The sequence below is a fragment of the Pristiophorus japonicus genome, chromosome 32, assembly GCF_044704955.1.
Source record: "Pristiophorus japonicus isolate sPriJap1 chromosome 32, sPriJap1.hap1, whole genome shotgun sequence".
Lineage (NCBI taxonomy): Eukaryota > Metazoa > Chordata > Chondrichthyes > Pristiophoridae > Pristiophorus > Pristiophorus japonicus.
The window spans coordinates 7,590,626-7,610,857 of record NC_092008.1 but is presented as its reverse complement, the minus strand read 5'-3'; the positions used below and the strand labels follow the sequence as shown (position 1 = coordinate 7,610,857).

The following is a 20,232-nucleotide window of genomic DNA, read 5'->3' as shown; positions in this document are numbered from 1 at the left end:
TTTAATTAATTATAATTGATTACATCAGTGTGAATTAAAGTTACTCTATTTTTACTCATTAAATTAATAAATTTTATTCTTCCTCCTCCTCCGCCTTTTTGTCGAGATCCGAAGAATCGACCCGCACCTCTTCGTAATCCTTCTCGAGTGAGGCCATGTCCTCCCGTGCGTCCTGGAACTCCCCTTCCTCCAGCCCCTCTCCCACGTACCAGTGGACAAAGCCCCGCTTGGCGTACATCTTGTCGAATTTGAGGTTGAGGCGGGTCCAAGCCAAGGAAATGGTGGTGGTGTTGCTCAGCATACAAACAGCGCGCTGCACCTTTGCCAGATCGCCCCCTGGCACCACCGTCGGGGGCTGGTAGTTGATGCCAACCTGTGGGGGAAAGAGAATACGTTAGATTTCAGTTGCAGAAAAAGCAGCTTCAAAATCACATCTGTTGGCAGGCACTTCATTTACAGAAAGATAAATTTAGGAAAGAGTTTCACTGAACAAAATTCTGGCCCGGGTCATTCACTGGGCTTTTCCCCAGTTTTATACCTTCAGTTTTTGGTGTAAGCTCACTGTGTCATGTGACTGCATTCAGGAGCCCAATCAATTCCTTACCTCATCTACAACAAAGTGTGCTTGAATTTCAGGAGGCTTTTTCCTCGTTCCAATGCACGACCTCTCCTCGGACACTCAGGGCTGCATTCAAGGATTGAAACTGAGAATTCCACCTCCAGCGTCAGAGGGAGCTCGTCTTTGGGACGATCTCTCTCATTCCCGTGGATTATTCCGGTCTCCATCGATCCCCGCATTCCAGTGCATTCCCGCTGTGTCAGTGCATTCTCCCCCTGGCTTCGCTTTCCCCGTGAATCCCTCTCTCTCGGTACAACACCGTCGCCCTGTGCATTTCCCCCCGCGCCCACTCACTATGATCTCCGTGTATTCTCGCAGCTCCAGAAAATGTGGCGGGTGTCGCCGCTCCCGCTATTTATACCGCGCGGGTCAGAACGCTGCTATTCAGTCAAATCGGCCTCTGATTGGTCGGTGAGATAAAGGGCTGCGGTTGCTTGTGGAAACAGAAACACTGAGGGTTTGAAGGTGCTGAGCGCTGATTGGTCCTTTGTGTCCAAGGCGGAACATGAGGCAAGAAGTGAGCAGCTTTGACTATCAGATTATTATCAATAAAACCCCGATCAATCAGAACATCAGCAATCAGATCCGCATCTATCACACCCCCATTAACCGCAGCTCAATCAATCACATCACAGCAATTAGACCCTAATCACACCCACATCAATCAGGCCCCCATCATTCAGACATACATCAAACAGACCCCATCAATCACACCCACATCAATCAGACGCACAGAAATCAAACCTCCATTTATGAAACGATCATCAACAACACCTCCAACAGTCGGGTCTCCATCAACCAAAGCCGTATCGCACCCTAGCTATCAGATCCTCTTCCACAAGCGGCAATTCGTGTTAGATCAATTGATAATGTTAAGTCTAACCAAGCAAAGGTTTTCAGGGATATGGGGCAAATGTGGTTCTAAGGATTTTGGGCACAGATCAGCCACGATCTCATTGAGTGGCAGAACAGGCTCGAGGGGCTAAATGACCTAATCCTAGTCTTGTGTTCCTATGTTTTCTCACCGATACCCATTCAGATAGACCCAGCTGCAATACCCGCATTAGTAAGACCGCCATCCTTCACAGTCACGTCCAATTAGGCCCATCTCTTGGATGACCATCAATCAGACACCCGTCATCAGGTTGACTTCAATCAAACCACATCCATCTGATCCCATCTGCGGTGCCCATATCTATTGGACACCTATCAGTCAGACTCCCATCAGTCAGGCCGCAATCAGACCACATCAAGCAGATTCCTATCCATTAGGCCTCTAATCATCAAATTTTCATCTACAAGGCAACTCTCGATTATCTGAGGCCCTCCGGGATCGGGCTATTCCTTGTAAACAATTTTGCCGCTAGGGCGAGTGCACGTACTTGCCGAGAATGCTTGGGTCCTGGAGGTCGAATGAGACTCGGCTTTTCTTACCCGCGAGGCCGGGCGGCACCCTCAGTGATACTCCAGACTAAACAAGAGCACATTCACCAAGATTTATCCCAATTTCTTTATGTTTGCAGAGGAGTTCCGAAGTGACAGTCTGCTGATCTGATTGCCTATGAATAGAGTTGCAGAAGTGTCAGTAAACGGAAAAACGGCAGGGAAGAGAGGAAGAGTTGGATAAATCTTTGGCCCCTTTGAACTTACTTCCAGCGTGATGATCTGGACAGTGCCTTAAAAGAGCGGATTTGGGAGCAATGCCTTCTATCTGATAACGTGAGGATGGGTCGCAGTATGAGCGGACAGACTGTCCAGATCTGAGTTAACTTGATTGACGAGATTGATTGGAAGTTTTCTAAATATATAAATCGGAATTCAGAAGTGATCCATGTGCATAGGCTTGACTCCCGAACTGCGTAAAAAATAAGTACAAATGTTACTCTACAAGGATTCCTTTAAGGTCGATACAGCATTAAACTTTATTAGAAAATAAAGCCCTTCCTCTGTGTGTAGTGATAATGCTGTGTGTCAGCGCAGGAATGTGTGTGGGGTGGGTTTAATGGTCGTGTACACGGGACAGAATCACAGTTTTTAAAAGTGCCGTTGCAGCGGGTTCTCAGTTAGATCCGTGTATGAATAATCGAGAGTTGCCTGTATTAGACATAATCTAACACGCTAATAACCTCCATTTATTAGAACCCCATCAATCAGATTCCAATCCATCAGACCCGCTTTCATTGGTCTCTATCTATCAGACCTGCAACTTTCAGAATTCTAATCTCCATTTATCATTGAACCTTTCAATTAGCTGATGGTCTTGCCGGCCGGTACCGCACCGATTTCCGGGCCGGGCCACCGCACGCTGCTCCTTCCAATGGGCGCGGCCTGCTGATGGTATTGCCGGCCGGAACCGTGCTGCTGCAGGAGGGCGACGGCTGCAAAGCCAGGTCGCTGATTGCAGTGCGGGGCCAGGTTGGTGCGAAGGAGTGGCCAGAGTTTGTAGATGGAAGTGACTGGGGCCCAAGAGAGGCGTGAGTTTGGGGCTCAGAAGAGGCGAGGGCCCCAGGGCAGCTCAGGCCAGCCCACACTTGGATATGGAAAGCAGTGACAGGATCGGTCCAAGTCAGCATGGGTTTATGAAAGAGAAATCATGCTTGACGAATATTCTGAAATTTTTTGAGGATGTAACTAGCAGAGTGGACAAGGTAGAACCAGTGGATGCGGTGTATTTGGACTTTCAAAAGGCTTTTGATAAGGTCCCACACAAGAGATTGGTGTGCAAAATCAAAGCACATGGTACTGGGGGTAATTTACTGACGTGGATAGAGAACTGGTTGGCAGACAGGAAGCAGAGTCGGGATAAATGCATCCTTTTCAGAATGGCTGGCAGTGACGAGTAGAGTGCCGCAGGGCTCAGTGCTGGGACCCCAGCTCTTTGCAATATACATCAATGATTTAGATGAAGGAATTCGTGTAATATCTCCAAGTTTGCAGATGACACTAAACTAGGTGGCGATGTGAGCTGTGAGGAGGATGTTAAGAGGCTGCAGGGTGATTTGGACAGGTTAGGTGAGTGGGCAAATGCATGGCAGATGCAGTAGAATGTGGATAAATGTGACGTTATCCACTTTGGGGGCAAAAACGTGAAGACAGAATATTATCTGAATGGCAGCAGATTAGGAAAAGGGGAGGTGCAACGAGACCTGGGTGTCATGGTACATCAGTCATTGAAAGTTGGCATACAGGTACAACCAGCAGTGAAGAAGGCAAATGGTATGTTGGCCTACATAGCGAGGGGATTTGAGTATAGCAGCAGGGTGGTCTTGCTGCAGTTGTACGGGGCCTTGGTGAGGCCACACCTTGAATATTGTGCACAGTTTTGGTCTCCTAATCTGAGGAAGAACACTGTTGCTATTGAGGGAGTGCAGCGAAGGATCACCAATCTGATTCCTGGGATGGCAGGACTGATACACGAGGAGAGAGTGGATCAACTGGGCCTTTATCCACTGGAGTTTAGAAGAATTAGAGGGATCTCATAGAAACATAAAATTCTGACGGGATCTGACAGGTTAGAGGCAGGAAGAATGTTCACTTTGCGGGCGAGTTCCAGAACCAGGGTTCATAGTTGAAGAATAAGGGGTAAGCCATTTAGGACCGAGATGAGGAGAACATTCTTCACTCAGAGAGTGCTTAACCTGTGGAATTCTCTACAGCAGAAAGTTGTCGAGACAAGGTCGTTAGATATATCCAAAAGGGAGTTAGATGTGGCCCTTACAGCCAAAGGGATCAAGGGGTACGGAGAGAAAGCAGGAAAGGGGTACTGAGGTTGAATGATCAGACATGATCCTATTGAATGGCGATGCAGGCTCGAAGGGCCGAATGGCATGATTCTGCACCTAACTTCTATGCTTCTATGCGTCTATGCCTCACAGGCAGCACAGTGTAGAAAGTGCGTGAGCGAATGTGTTATTATTCACTCTGATCACTGGCCCCTCACAGTGAGCCCAGTGTACACAATGTGTGAGTGAGCAAGTTAATATTCACCTGGATCACAGGCCCCTCAAAGGGAGACCAGTGAAAAAACTGTGTGGGTGAGCGTGTCAATATTCCCAGTGATTAACAAACCCTTGAAGGGAGCCGGTGTAGACATTGTGAGAGTTAGTGCGTTAATATTCACCCGCATCACTGGCCCCTCACAGGGAGCTCAGTGCAGACAGTGTGTGAGTGAGCATGTTAGTATTCAATCGGATCACTGGCCAGTCTGAGGGAGCCCAGTGTAGACAGTGCGTGAGTGAGTGTGTTAATATTCACCCTGATCTCAGGCCTCATCACAGGGGGCCCAGTGTAGACAGTGTGAGAGTGAGTGTGTTAATATTCATCCTGATCGCAGGCCTCACACAGGGAGCCCAGTGTATACAGCGTGTGAGTGAGCGTGTTAATATTCACCCTGATCACAGGGCCACACACAGGGAGCAGAGTGTAGACAGTGTGTGAGTGAGCATGTTAGTATTCACTCGGATCACTGGCCAGTCTGAGGGAGCCCAGTGTAGACAGTGTGTGAGTGAGTGTGTTAATATTCACCCTGATTTCAGGCCTCATCACAGAGGGCCCAGTGTAGACAGTGTGAGAGTGAGTGTGTTAATATTCACCCTGATCGCAGGCCTCACACAGGGAGCCTAGTGTATACAGCATGTGAGTGAGTGTGTTAATATTCACCCTGATCACAGGGCCACACACAGGGAGCACAGTGTAGACAGTGTGTGAGTGAGTGTGTTAATATTCACCCTGATCACAGGCCTCACACAGCGAGCCCAGTGTAGACACTGTGTGAGTGGGTGTATTAATATTCACCCTGATCGAAGGCCTCACACAAGGAGCCCAGTGTAGACAGTGTGTGAGTGAGTGTGTTAATATTCACCCTGATCACAGACCTCACACAGGGAGCTCAGTGTGGACAGTGTGTGAGTGAGTGTGTTAATATTAATTCGTAACACTGGCCCCACACAGAGAGCCCAATATAGATAATGTATGAGGAAGTGTGTTAAAATTCTTCCAGATCACTGCCTACTCGCAGGGGAGCCGGTGTAGACAGAGTGTTAATGAGTGTGATTGTACTCCCCCGGATCACTGGCACCTCACACGGTGCCCAGTGTACACAGTGTGTAAGTGAACGTGTTGTCATTCACCATGATCACTGGCCCCTCACAGCGTGCCAAATGTAAACTTTGTTTATGTGGGCCTCTTAATATTCACCTAGATCACTGGCCCCTCATAGGGAGCCCAGTGTAGACATTGTGTGAGTGAGTTAGTTAAAATACAGCAGGAGCACTGGGCCTGTCACAGGGAGCCCAGAACAGACAGTGTGAGTGAGCGTGTTAATATTAGCTGGATCAGCAGTATTCACTGGGAGACCAGTATACACAATATGTGAGTTAGTGTGTTAATATTCACCAGGAGCACTGGCCCGTCACAGGGAGCCCAGTGTAGATTGTGTGAGTGAGCGAGTTAACATTAGCTGGATCACTGGTGCCTCACAGTGAGCCCAGTGTACACAATGTATCCGTGAGCCTGTTAATATTCACGTGGATCACTGGTCAGTAATTGGGAGCCCAGTGTAGGCGCTGTTTGACTGAGCTTATTAAAATTCACCCGGATCACTGGCCCGTCAATGTGAGCCCAGTGGAAAAACTGTGTGGGTGAGTGTGTTAATATTCACACTGATTACCGAACCCTCGAAGGAAGCTGGTGTAATGGGTGTGAGAGGGAGTGTGTTAATATTCATCTGCATCCCCCACCGGGAGTCCAGTGTAAAGTGTGTTCGAGTAAGCCTATTAATATTCACCCGGATCACTGGCTGCTCACAGCGAGCCCAATTAGACAGTGTGTGAATGAGCATTTTGTTATTCACTCGGATCACTGCCACTCTCAGTGAGTCCAGTGTCGACAGTGTGTGAGTGAGCATGTTAATATTCACCCTGATCACTGGCCCCACACAGCGAACGTAGTGTAGACAGTGTGTGAGTGAGCATATTAATATTCACCCTGATCACTGGCCCCACACAGCGAATGCAGTGTAGACAGTGTGTGAGTGAGTGTGTTAATATTCACTCTGATCACAGACCTCACACAGGGAGCCCAGTGCAGACAGTGTGTAGTGAATGTGTCAATATTCACCCTGATCACAGGCCTCTGACAGGGAGCCCAGTGTAGACAGTGTGTAGTGAGTGTGTTAATATTCACTCTGATCACAGGCCTCACACAGGGAGCCCAGTGTAGACAGTGTGTGAGTGAATGTGTCAATATTCATCCTGATCACATGTCTCACACACGGAGCCCAGTGTAGACTGTGTGTGAGTTAGTGTGTTAATATTCACCCTGATCTCAGGCCTCATCACAGTGAGCCCAGTGTAGACAGTGTGTGAGTGACTGTGTTAATATTCACCCTGATCACAGGCCTCACACATGGAGCCCAGTGTAGACAGTGTGTCACCGAGTGTGTAAATTTTCACCATGATCACAGGCTTCACACAGGGAGCCCAATGTAGACAGTGTGTAGTGAGTGTGTTAATATTCACTCTGATCACAGGCCTCACACAGGGAGCCCAGTGTAGACAGTGTGTGAGTGAATGTGTCAATATTCATCCTGATCACATGTCTCACACAGTGAGCCCAGTGTAGACTGTGTGTGAGTGAGTGTGTAAATATACATCATGATCACAGGCCTCACACAGGGAGCCCAGTGTAGACAGTGTGAGTGAGTGTGTTAATATTCACCGGGATCACAGGCCTCACACAGGGAGCCCAGTGTAGACAGTGTGTGTGTGAGTGTGTTAATATTCACCGGGATCACAGGCCTCACACAGGGAGCCCAGTGTAGACAGTGTGTGAGTTAGTGTGTTAATATTCACCCTGATCTCAGGCCTCATCACAGTGAGCCCAGTGTAGACAGTGTGTCAGTGACTGCGTTAATATTCACCCTGATCACAGGCCTCACACATGGAGCCCAGTGTAGACAGTGTGTCACCAAGTGTGTTAATATTCACCCTGATCACAGATCCCTCACAAAGGGAGCCCAGTGTAGACAGTGTGTGAGTGAGTGTGTTAATATTCACCCTGATCACAGGCCTCACACAGGGAGCCCAGTGTAGACAGTGTGTGAGTGAGTGTGTTAATATTCACCAGGATCACAGGCCTCACACAGGGAGCCCAGTGTAGACAGTGTGTGTGTGTGTGTGTTAATATTCACCCTGATCACAGGCCTCACACAATGAGCCCAGTGTAGACAGTGTGTGAGTGAGTTAATATTCACCCAAATCACTGGCCCCTCATAGGGATCCATGTGTAGTGTGTGCGATTGTCAGTATTCACCCGGATCACTCGCCCAGTGGACGGGCGTGGGAGAGCAGCTCGCTAACAATATCACACCACATGGAGTCTGAGGCTCCAAAGTCTCTGCTTCTTCTCATCGTTTAATGAATTTCACAAGCACAGTAAAGGGATATTTTGCCAAATTCTTGAGCTGCACTCTGAACTTTGCCTGGGTCACGGCATAAATACCAGTGTTTGTGCAGCAACTCAGCATCTGCAGCATGAATCCAAGTACACTTACATAATCAGGTATTTTGACAGACTTATACCCGAACCACCACATCCGGTAATATATAGAATACAACATAAATACCGCCCATAACAGGATGAAATTTCCGGAGATAACAAACAGTGAAATTATCGATTTTTTGCGGCTCGCCATCTCTGGGTCTCTGGGCCTCTCCCCACTGCTGGGACCCCGGAGTCTCCTGCGGGCTCTGCTGGCCACTAAAATATGTCTGACGGTGACTGTATTGAGCAGCAGAATCAGAACAAACGGGACACGCGGGGTTAGGATATTATGTAGGAACTCGATTGCTGTCCAGACCGGCGAATACAGAACAGCCACTGATACAACACAAAACCAGGGGACGTTCACAAGCAAATACCAACGGTTCAGCATAAAATACCAGACAATGTTTTTTAAACCGCTCAGTACAGTCACTGTTCCCAGAACCACAGCCGCTGTTTTCTTGGTGCAATATTTAGTTTTCAGCTTCTGACAACAAATGGCCACAAATCGATCAAAGGTGAAAGTGACGGTGAACCAGACAGAACAGTCTGTGACTGCATACAGCAGGACGGCGTGGATATTACACATGGGGAGGGACCGCACAAATTGAAACTGCCACCAATAAACAACCGGAATGTGCCTCAATATCAGATCGAGGATAACGACCAGTAGATCGGCCACTGCCATGGCCACCAGGTATCGAGTTACACATTTGGAGAGACCGCACTTTCCCCGAGACAGGATCACAATCGTCACTAAGTTCACTGTGAGGGAGGGGAAAAAAAGCAGGAAAATTATATATCAGGCTGGGAGCAAGAGCAACAGTTTAATTAGATTTGGGGTGATGTCTGTAATGCATTACCATTATTCATTGATATCGTCAAGTATATTACCCGTGGAGCGGAATACAGGGTTTATTGTGGCATCAATAAAGGAAATAGCGATAAACTGAATGATTAGCGGATATTTCAGACATGTAAACCTGTGCCTATGATCTGCTAGCAAATTTCCCTGTGTCTCTGTGTAAATAACCATACCGAACATTGGGTGAAAACAACTGCAAAATACTGCGGTTGCTGGAAATCTGAAATGGAAACAGGACATTTTGGAAATTCTCAGCATGTCACGCAGCATCGGTGGAGAGAGAAACAGAGTTAATGTTTCAGTTCCATGCCCTGTCATCATTAGGTGAAAAATCTTATGAACCAAGACAACATTATTCTGATCTGTTACACATTTTGAGTGCAGAAAACAGGCTGTAATTCGTTAAATAAAGAGTCTCGACCAATATAATCGGCTGAGTTAAATATAGAACATTTGAATCTTGGTAACATTGAACAACGTTCAGAATCGATAACCGACAGCAGCGTGGATGGGATTGGGAATGACAAGGAGAGAAACACAATAAACATTATTTATAGCAACATTGCTGTGTAAATAGACTTAGCAGGGACACAAACAGAAGCAAGGATGTTCCAGTAATTTTAAACTACTACCCATGTTGTAAGAAAGAAGCAGTAACTAGAACCACAGTGTACCATTAATCAGAGAGTATCCCACGGGTAATAGTAAGAATAATATTACAGTGTAACATGGTTTATAGAAATAATATAGGGACTGACATACTTACTAGTAACACCAACAATATCAAGGATGGGATAGTAAATATTTGGAGAATCATAGAATGTTTACAGCACAGAAGGATGTAATTCGGCCCCCGAAGCCGTGCTAGCTCTGTTCAGTAGCACTTCAGGTCGTCCCAATCCCCCGCCCTCTCCCCGTAGCCCTGATTCATTTTATTTCAAGTAGTTACCCGATTCCCTTTTGAAAGCTACGATTTAATCTACCTCCACTAGCATTTGAAGCAGCGCATTCCAGATCCTAACCACTCATTGTGTAAAAAATATTCAAGGTGAATGTCAGAAGAATCAAAGGCGACATGAGGAAACACTGTTTATGCAGCAAGTGGTTGTAATCAAGAATGCACAGAGCCAGCACGGGCTTGAGGGGAAGAATGGATTCCTCCTGTGCTCTAACCATTCTATGATTCTATGTTTAATTTACCAATAATCTTATACCAGTGTAACTTTGCTCATGACATTGTGGCCATTGGAGCAAACCCTCATAATTTTGAACACTTCTATTCAATCTCCCTCTGAACGTCTCTACTATAAGTAAACCAAACCCAGCGTCTCTCGTCTCCCCACATAACTGAAATCCTCATCCCTGATGTCTATGATAAATTCTCTCCACACAAGCGGCAGACGATGACCACCTCCAACAAGCGATAGTCTAACTTCGTCCACGGGAAAATCATCCCCGAATACTCCACCATCAAAATCCTCAGGGTCGCCATTAATCAGAAACTTAACTGGACCAGCCACATGAATGTTGTGGCGACTACAGCAGGCCAGAGGCTGGGTATTCTGCAATGACTCATGACTCCACCAAGTGTCTCCAGCACTTAAAGCACACAGTTACGTTATGGATTGCTATCTGTAGACATTCTTAGGACATGTGGGTAAAACCATACTATTTCATATTAAATATTTCACAATACTATGGACAATTAAATATATTAAAAGGAGTCTGCAAGATAAGAGTTTCTAAAGTGTCATATTCATGACAAGATTGGTATCTGTGAATGAACATTAATGGTCTAATAATCTGTAAGAACTATATGAGGGCCTAGAATTTACGCTCTGAATTACCGATCCAAAACTATCTGTTCTGTGCGGCCCCCTTAGAGGGATTTAAGTTTCATGGGTAGACTGGAGAAGCTGAGGTTGTTCTCCTTGGCACAGAGAAGATTGGGAGGAGATTTGAAAGAGGTGATCAGAATCAGGAGACGAATTTCAAGCCCGTCTTTTTAGAGTTTATTCTCCGTAAATGCATGTGTGACGGCTCTTGTCTCTTTCAAAAGACATGTGTGACTTGTCCTATCGCTTTTCTCGCCTGTGCGGCAGAAGAAGATACGAAATACGATCTGGAGTCATCATCATAGGTCGTCCCGAAAACGAGGATGACTTGCTTCCACAGCAGAAGGCTGAAATTCATAGATGTTTCAATGCAGCACCCGATGTTCCAGTCCTGAACTCCAGGGGTGGAAGATGCCTGTGCGTGGATGTTTTAACGTGTGATGACCGTGGCACATCAGCCATCACACGGGCTTGACAGAGCTAGGTCTTTAACCAGTGGCAAGGGTTAACCAGGCCAACTGGAGACCTGCTCTGCTGCATGGACCTAGTGCACACACAAATTGCAGTGCAGTCAGGCCGTGCTGCCCCTAGCCCATTTGACACATTCTGCCTGCTCTGCCATTCAACAAGATCATGGCTAATCTTCTAACACAACTCCACTTTCTGGCACTATCCTCATATCCCGTAATTCTCCTAGTTGCCAAAAATATATCGAACTCTGTCAGGAATGTACTCAAAAACTCAGCATCCACATGCCTCTGGGATAGAAAATTCCAAAGATTCACAACTATTTGAGTGAAAAGATATCTCCTTATTTTAATCCTAAATGACCGAGCCATTCTTCTGAGACTGTGACCCCGTGTTTTAGATTGCCCAGCATTAACCCTGTCAAGACTGTTACGGGTTATATATTTTTCAATTAGATTACCACTCATTCTTCTAAACTCTACGAAATATAGGCCTAATCTACTCAAACGGTTCACATTGGGCAATGCCCTCATGCCAGGTTCCAATCTAATGAACCTTCACTTCACTTAGGTAAGGTGACCAGACAAGGACACAGTACACCAGAGTTGGCTAAATTGGACTGGGGAAATAGATTAAAGTTTAGGACGGTTGATAAACAGTGTCATAAATATAAGGAGATATTTCACAACTCTCAAGAAAAATATATTCCAGTGAGAAGAAAAGGGTGTCAAAGAAAAGCTAGCCATCTGTGTTTAACTAAAGAAATAAAGGACGGTATCCAATTAAAAACAAAGGCATACAAAGTGGCCAAAACTAGTGAGAGGACAGAAGATTGGGAAGCTTTCAAAAATCAGCAAAGAATGACAATAAAATGAATGAGAAAGGGATGATAGATAATGAAATTAAACTAGCACTAAATATAAACAGATAGCAAGAATTTCTACAGGTATATAAAAAGAAAAAGAGTGGCTAAAGGTAATCCGGGTCCCTTAGAGTATGAGACTGGGGAATTAGTAATGGGGAACATGGACAAGGCAGAAACTATTAACAAATATTTTGTATCAGTCTTTACGGTAGAGGATACAAACAAATTCCCAACAGTGGATAGTCAAGGGGCAAATGGGGTGGGAGGAACTTAACACAATCACAATCACTGAGGAGGTGGTACTCAGTGAGATAATAGGAATACAGGCGGATAAACCCCCTGGACCTGATTGCTTGCATCCTCGGGTCTTCAGAGAAGTAGTGGCAGGGATAGTGGATGCATTGGTTGTAATTTAGAAAAATCACCTGGATTCTGGGGACGTCCCAGCAGATTGAAAAACTGCAAATGTAACGCCCCTTTTTAAAAAAGGAGGCAGACAAAAAGCAGGAAACTATAGACCAGTTAGCCTAACATCTGTGGCTGGGAAAATGTTGGAATCCATTATTAATCAAGCAGTAGCGGGACATTTGTAAAAGCATAATTTGGTCAGGCAGAGTTCGCATGGATTTATGAAAGAGAACTCATGTCTGACAAATTTGCTGGAATTATTTGAGGATGTAACGAACTGGGTGGATAACGGGGAATCAGTGGGTGTGGTGTATTTGGATTTCGAGAAGGAATTTGACAAGGTGCCAAATAAAAGGTTACTGCACAAGCTAAAAGTTCACGTTGTTGCGGGTAATAGAGTAGCAAGGATAGAGGATTGGCTAATTAAATGAAAACAGAGAGTCGGGATAATTGGTTAATTCTCGGGTTGGCAATCAGCAACTAATGGGGTGCTGCAGGGATCAGTGCTGGGAACCCAACTATTTACACTCTATATTAACTGCTTCGAAGAAAGGACCGAGTGTAATATATCCAAATATGCTGATGATATAAAGATGGGAGGAAAAGCAATGTGTGAGCAGGATTCAAAAAATCTGCCAAAGGACATAGACAGGCTAAGTGAGTGGGCACACATTTGGCAGATTTAGTATAATGTTGGAAAGTGTTGAGGCAGAAAAATGTCACAAGAAAGTTAGTATTTAAATGGAGAAAAAATGCAAAGTGCTGCAATACAGCGGGATCTGGCGTTACTTGTGCATGAAACAGCAAAGGTTAGTATGCAGCCAAAGCAAGTGATGAGGAATGCCAAAGAAATCTCGGCTTTATTGCAAAGTTGATGGATTATAAAAGCAGGGAAGTCTTGCTACAGTTCCACAGGGTTTTGGTGACGCCACGCTTGGAATACTGCGTGCAGTTTTGGTTTCCATATTTGTGAAAGAATATAATTGCTTTGGAGGCAGTTCAGAGAAGGTTCACTAGGTTGATTCCGGAGATGAGGGGGTTCACTTATAAGGAAAGGTTGAGTAGGTTGGGCCTCTACTCATTGGAATTCAGAAGAAAGAGAGGTGATCTTATCGAAATGCATAAGATTATGAGGGGGCTTGACAAGGTGGATGCAGAGAGGATGTTTCCACTGATGGGGGAGACTATAACTAGGGGGCATGGTCTTAGAATAAGGGGCCGTGCAATTTAAACTGAGATGAGGAGGAATTTCTTCTCTCAGCGGGTTGCAAATTTGTCGAATTCGCTGCCTCAGAGAGCTGCGGATGCCGGGACATTCAATACATTTAAGACAGAGATATATAATTTCTTAAACGATAAGTGAATAAGGGGTTATGGGGAGCGGGAAGGGAAGTGGAACTGATTCCATCATCGGATCAGCCCTGATCGTATTAATTGGCGGAGCAGGCTCGAAGGGTCGCATGGCCTACTCCTGCTCCTATTTCTTGTGTTCTTATGTTTACCAAGTGTGGTATCACAAATGCCCTGTATAATTGTAGAGACGTGTCCTGTCTCTTTAAAGCGCCTATGTCACTGCTCCTGGCTCGTTAAACAGCCTGTGTGACTGGTACTGTCTCAGCAAAAAGCCTGTGTGACTAGCCCTTCTTTAAAAAAGCCTGTGTGACAGGTCCTGTCTCGTTTAAAAGCCTGTGAGACTGGTCCTGTCCCTATACAAAGCCTGTATGACTTGTGTAAAAATCCGTATTACTGGTTCTGTCTCTTTAAAAATCAAATGTGACTTGTCCTTTATCTTTAAAACGACAGTGACAGTGTTTCTGTGTCACTCCGCCCTGCTGTTTAGGGGCTCACTGCATGTTGTACAATTACTGGCTGTTTGTCCGCCCTCCTGTTTTGAGGCACATTGCATGTTATACAATGAGAAACTTATCTCGAGTAGAGCCGTAATGTTTTTTTTTAAAGAGGACGATGGATTTTGGGACGACAGGTGTGTCGATGGTGCAGAATTACTGAGATTAGTTCTGTGACACAGAAGTGGCTTCACAGAGTTGCGAAGACACCTTTGCTGGAAAATAGTGTTGATAATTGAAGACCTATGCCTAGAAATCCGTCATTCACTGCAGTACAACTAAATATCCGGTGCTGAGTGTAACGGGCGCCCGATCAGATACCGCCCGTTTAGCTCCACTGCCCGGAGAAATGTCTCCGTCCTTGTCTGCAGACCTCGGCAGATATCAAACATCACAGCGTGCTGATTAATTGGACTAAGATTTTGCCTCTCAAAGGCTTGGCTTGAAACCAATTCACAGTCATTTGTTATCCTCCGAGGTAAATTGTTCCAGGTGTGGGGAGATGTGAGTTAAATCTAAAAGTAATTACAACTATTTCTGTCTCAGCCAACACTCTGCTGCCCGTGTCCTAACTCACTCCAAACCTAGCTCACCCAACCACCCCGCCCGTTGCTCGGTGACCGACAACGGTGCCCAGTCCGATAATGCCTCGATTTTAAACTTTTCATCCTCGTGTTCAAGGCCCAACTCATTGCCACATGTCCAGTAAAGGATTTGCATCCCGAAAATGCAAACGTTAGTTTTTTTATGTTTAGTATTTTACCATAAATACTTTTCACCCCCCGCCCCCAGGCAGCAATTGCATGCTTACAATTGGCATCAAGGGGATGAGGCACCCGGGAGGGACTGTAATTCAGCTCGGACTGCAGCACAAAACAACACGAACTCTAATTCTCCCCTCAAAGTCACACATCATGCAGACATCGACTTTTCCTTAAATCCATTCTTGGGATGAGGGCATCACTGGCAAGACCAGCTTTTTTTGCCTATCCCTAATTGCCTTTGAGAAGATGGTGGTGAGCCACCTTATACAATTGAATGGCTTGCTCGACCATTTCAGAGTCAAGCACATTACTGTGGTCTGGAGTCACATTTTGGTCAGAATGGGTAAAGACAGCACATTTCCTTCCCAAAAGGACGTTAGTGAATCAGATCGTTTTTTTTTTACTACAATCCATTAGTTTCATGGTTACCATGACTGATATTGCTTTTTAATCCTGATTTGTTTATTTAATTTAATTAAAATTCCCCCGAGTATGTGATTACTCTGAGTCATTCATCCATGTATCTGGATTACTAGTCAAGCATCATAAGCACTATGCTACCATATGCTTCAAATCTCGCGTCGTTCCTTCATCGTCACTAGTTCAAAATCGTGAAATTCCTTCAGCATCAGCATTGTGTGAGCACCTTCACCACATGGACTGCAGCAGCTCTAGATGAACGCCAGCCATTTTCTCATGGGTAACTATGCATGTGCAATTAACACCGGCTGTAACAGCATCACACCTAGTCTGCAAGCAAATAAATCCAATAATAAAATGAGAATAAAATCAATGATTCTGAATTTCAGGAAGTCACAGACAGACTGTTGAATTGGGCAGACACATGGCAGATGCAATTTGGCACAGAAAAGTGTGAAGTGATAGATTTTGGTAGGAAATATGAGCAGAAGCAAACTAAACTAAACGGTAAAAGTTTAAAGTGGGTACAAGATCAGAGAGACATGGGGAATCCCTACAGAAATATTTGAAGGTGCTAGGACACGTTGCGATAGCTGTTAAAAAAGCATACGGAGTTCTTGGCTTTAAAACAGAGACATGGTGTAACACAAATCCACTACCGAACATCAACCTTTTAGAAATCATTTGCTCGGCCCCAGCTGGAGTGTTCCGTCTAATTCTGAGAAGGACATATTATCAATGATGTCAAGGATAAGAGTGGGTGCAGAGGATGTTACCAGAATGGCACGTGGGATGTGAGAATTAATAGAATCATAGAAATTTACAGCACAGAACGAGGCCATTCGGCCCTTCAAGTCTGCCACTGTCGACGAAGAGTTATCAACCTAATAACGTTTCAGTGGTTTTGGTTCATACCCTTGCAGGTTTCCGCACTTCAAATGACTATACAAGTACTTTTTAAATGTAATAAGATTATCTGCCTCCACCATCATTTCAGGCAGTGATTTCCAGACCCACACCACACACTTGGTAATATAAAATCTGCTCAACTCCCTTCTAATCCTTCTATCAATTACCTTAAATATATGGCCACTGGTTACTGACCTCGCTGTTACTGGAAATTGCTCCTTCCAATCCACTATACGTCGGCCCTTCATCATTGTGTACACCTCAATGAAGATTCCCCTCACACTCCTCTGTTCCAAAGAAAACAGCGCCAGCCTGTCCAATATTTGCTCATAGATATAATTTTCTAGTTTTGTCAAAATCCTTTTAATTCTCGTCTGTACTCTCTCCAGTTCAAGCACATATTTCCTGTAATGCTCTGACAAGAATTGTACGCAAGAATTGAAGCTGTGGCCTAACTAATGATTTTTACAGTTCTCGCATAATCTATCTGCTCTTATATCCTTGGCTCGGCTAATAAAGGCAAGCATTCCATAGGTCATCTTAAACAGCTGATCTGCCTGTCCTGGTACCTTCAGGGATCTGTGGGATGCACAACATGGTCCCGTTGTTCCTCTGCATTTCTCAGTATCCTACCATTTACTGTGTATTCCCTTGCCTTGTGAGCATTCCCCAAATGTATTACCTCTCACTTCTCCAGATTGAATTCCATGTGCCACTGCTTTGCCAAACTGACAAGTCCATTGATATCGTCCTGCAGTCTACAGCTATCTTACTCACTATCACTGACAAGGGTGGCGGTGCTGCTGTTTGGTGAACCGACCTCTATCTTGCAGAGGCTGATCTCGTAATCTCTGACCCCACTACCGAACATCAAGCCACCATTTCCCAGTCCGTCACTGACCTCATCTCATCTGGAACCTTACCTCCACAGCCAGCAACCTCATAGTTCCCCAAACCCGCTCAGCCCACTTCTACCTCTTTCCCGAGATCCACAAACAGGACTTACCCGATAGACGCATCGTTGCAGCTGTTCTTGACCCATGGAATGGATTGCTTCCTTTGTCGACTCTACTTTTTCCCCCTTTGCTCCCTCTTCTCATCGACATTTGCGACTCCTTCGATGCCCTCTGTCACTTTAACAGTTTCCAGTTTTGTGGCAGCAACCATCTCCTTTTCACCATGGACGTCCAATCCCTCTGCATGTCCATCGCCCACCAGCATGGCCTGAGGGCGCTCTGCTCCTTCCTCAAGCAGCGGCCCAATCAGTTCCCCACCACCAACACCCTCTTCCACCTGACTGAACTTGTTGTCATCTTGAACAGTTCGTCTTTAACTCCCTTCAATTCCTCCAAATTAAAGGTGTTGCTACGCGAACCTGCATGGGTCCTTGCTATGCCTTCTGTTCACGGAAGATGTGGAATATTTTTTCCACTCCAAATCCGGTCCCCTCCCACACCAAGGTTTTCCGATAGATTGATGACTGTATCCATACCTTTTCTTGCTCTCGCCCTAAACTTGAACATTTTGTTCACTTTGCATCCAATTTCCACCCTTCCCTCAGCATAACATGATCCACCTCCGACTCTTCCGTTCCATTCCTCGACTTCTCTGTCTCCATTTCTGGTGATAGACTATTGACAAACATTGACTTTAAGCCCACTGACTCCCACAGCTACCTGGACTACACTTCCACCCACCTGGAATCCTGTAAGGACTCCATTCCATTCTCCCAGTTGCTTGATCTGCATCGCATCTGCTCTGACGATGCCACCTTCCACACTATTGCCTCTGAAATGTCTTCGTTCTTTTCTCAACCAAGGATTCCCATTCCCCACGGATAACATGGCTCTCTACCATGCCTATTCTACTTCGTGGACCTCTGCTCACACACTTTCCCCTCCCTCTTGGAACCTTCCCCTCTCTCTTAGAACCATGACAGGTCTCCCTTCGTCCTCACCTTTCACCCCACCAGCCTCCACGTTCAAGGGATCATCCTCCACCATTTCTGCTAGCTCCAGCGTGACCCACCACCAATCACATCTTCCCCTCCCACTCTCAGCATTCTGAAGGGATTGCTCCATCCACAACACCCTGGTCCATTCCACAATCACGTCAAGCACCACCTCCTCTTCCCATGGTACATTCCCGTGCAAGCACAGGAGATGCAATACCTGCCATCTTATCTCTTTCCTTCCTATTGTCCAGTGCCCCAAATATTCGTTCCAGGTGAAACTGCGATTTACATGTACTTCTTTCAATTTAGTAAACAATATTTGCTGCTCACGATATGGTCCCCGCAATATTGGGGAGACCACATGCAAATTGGTTGACTGCTTTTTAGAACACCTTCATTCAGTCGGTATGTGTGACCCCAAACAACCATTCGCCTGTCACTTTAATTCTCGACTCCAGTCCCACCCTGATAGGTCCATCCTCTGACTCCTGCACTGTTCCAATGAAGTTCAATGCAAGTTCGAGGAACCTCACCTTTCCTTTAAGAACTTTTATGCCCTCTGGATTCAAAATCGAGTTCAGCAATTTTAGAGATTAAACTTTACCCATATTTTACTCTGATATATTTTTTTCTCTCACTTTGTTTCCCATGGCAGCTTATAATTATCCTCCCCTTTGCATTCTATCTCAGCTAATCTTTTTCTAACTTCCGATACTATCATCTCAAGTTGGCCCATCATGCCTTTGGTCTCTCAAATCTCTCCTGTCTTCCACCCCATTACAGATCATCCATTTTGTTCTTTTCTCCCCTCCTCCTTTCAGTGATCCTTAACAATTTGTTCATTTTGAAAATTTGCCACTTCTGACGAAGGGTGAACGAACTGATATGTTACATCTGCTTCACTCGACAGATGCTGCCTGACCCGCTGAGATTTCCAGCCTTTTCTGTTCGTATTTCAGGTTCCAGCATCTGCATTGTTTTGCTTTCATATGATATGAGTTCGGAACTCTGCTCAGGTTCAAATAGATCGCTCAGGTTTTGAACAGTCTCGTTCAGCCTCAGACATTTGCCAGTGAGGGGGCTGAGTTGTTTGATAGATAACCGAGTTTGTGACGAGGACTGAAGGCAATGACTTGGGTGCTCCAAGATTTAAATGACACACACAGTAATGCAGTTATTCATGGTTTACAAATCTAATAGTCGGTTATAGAGAATTACCAGGGACACCGATAGCAGCAAAGAGGGGAGAGTAAATTACAAGGACAGTGATACAGTTAGCAAAGGTTTGCAGAGTTAACAGTTGGGCACAGAGACTTACCAGGAACACCAACAGCAGCAAGGAGCGGATAGTAAAGGTATTCAATAATCTGAAGTACACCACTGATTCGCAATTCTAATGGCAATCTATCATAATTTTCAACAAGAACGTTAAAAAGCAAGATGAAACTCCTGTCCATCGTTGTAATATTCCAATGCACTGTTTTCAGATTCCGATCCATTGCTGTATCATTCTGATCCAGTTTTTTCAGATTCTGTCTCCCTTTCTGTGGAGCAGCATGCACACCCCTGATAGTGCTGAAGGGGATGCTCACACTGACACTATGGGAAAACACATTGAAAGGAGTCCTTTTTTAATAGAACATGTAAAATCTGCACTGATACAATTAGTCTCTGTGGAGACTGACATTAGGTACAGTCACTGAACAAACAGTTTCTGTTACCCCGTGGAGACTGAC

The 20,232-nt window shown here is 45.3% G+C and overlaps 1 protein-coding gene across 1 annotated transcript; it reads right to left on the bottom strand.

Annotated features, from left to right (window-relative positions):
* Window positions 1-8,024: 8,024 nt before the first annotated feature.
* On the bottom strand, window positions 8,025-20,025 carry LOC139240607 (probable G-protein coupled receptor 139). Its single transcript, XM_070869161.1, has 2 exons — window positions 19,815-20,025; window positions 8,025-8,926 (listed from the first exon to the last, which is right to left on the bottom strand). Exons 1-2 carry the CDS (start codon window positions 19,993-19,995, stop codon window positions 8,025-8,027), a joined length of 1,083 nt encoding a protein of 360 aa, XP_070725262.1. The 5' UTR covers window positions 19,996-20,025.
* Between the last annotated feature and the right edge of the window lie 207 nt (window positions 20,026-20,232).

Bases quoted from the DNA above. Each gene is read 5' to 3' on its own strand.
- LOC139240607 (XM_070869161.1), bottom strand. From the start codon at position 19,995: ATGGATCGGAATCTGAAAACAGTGCATTGGAATATTACAACGATGGAC. The intron at 8,927-19,814 runs GTAAGTCTCTGT...CCTCCCTCACAG, and splicing joins TGCTGCTGTTGGTGTTCCTG to TGAACTTAGTGACGATTGTG.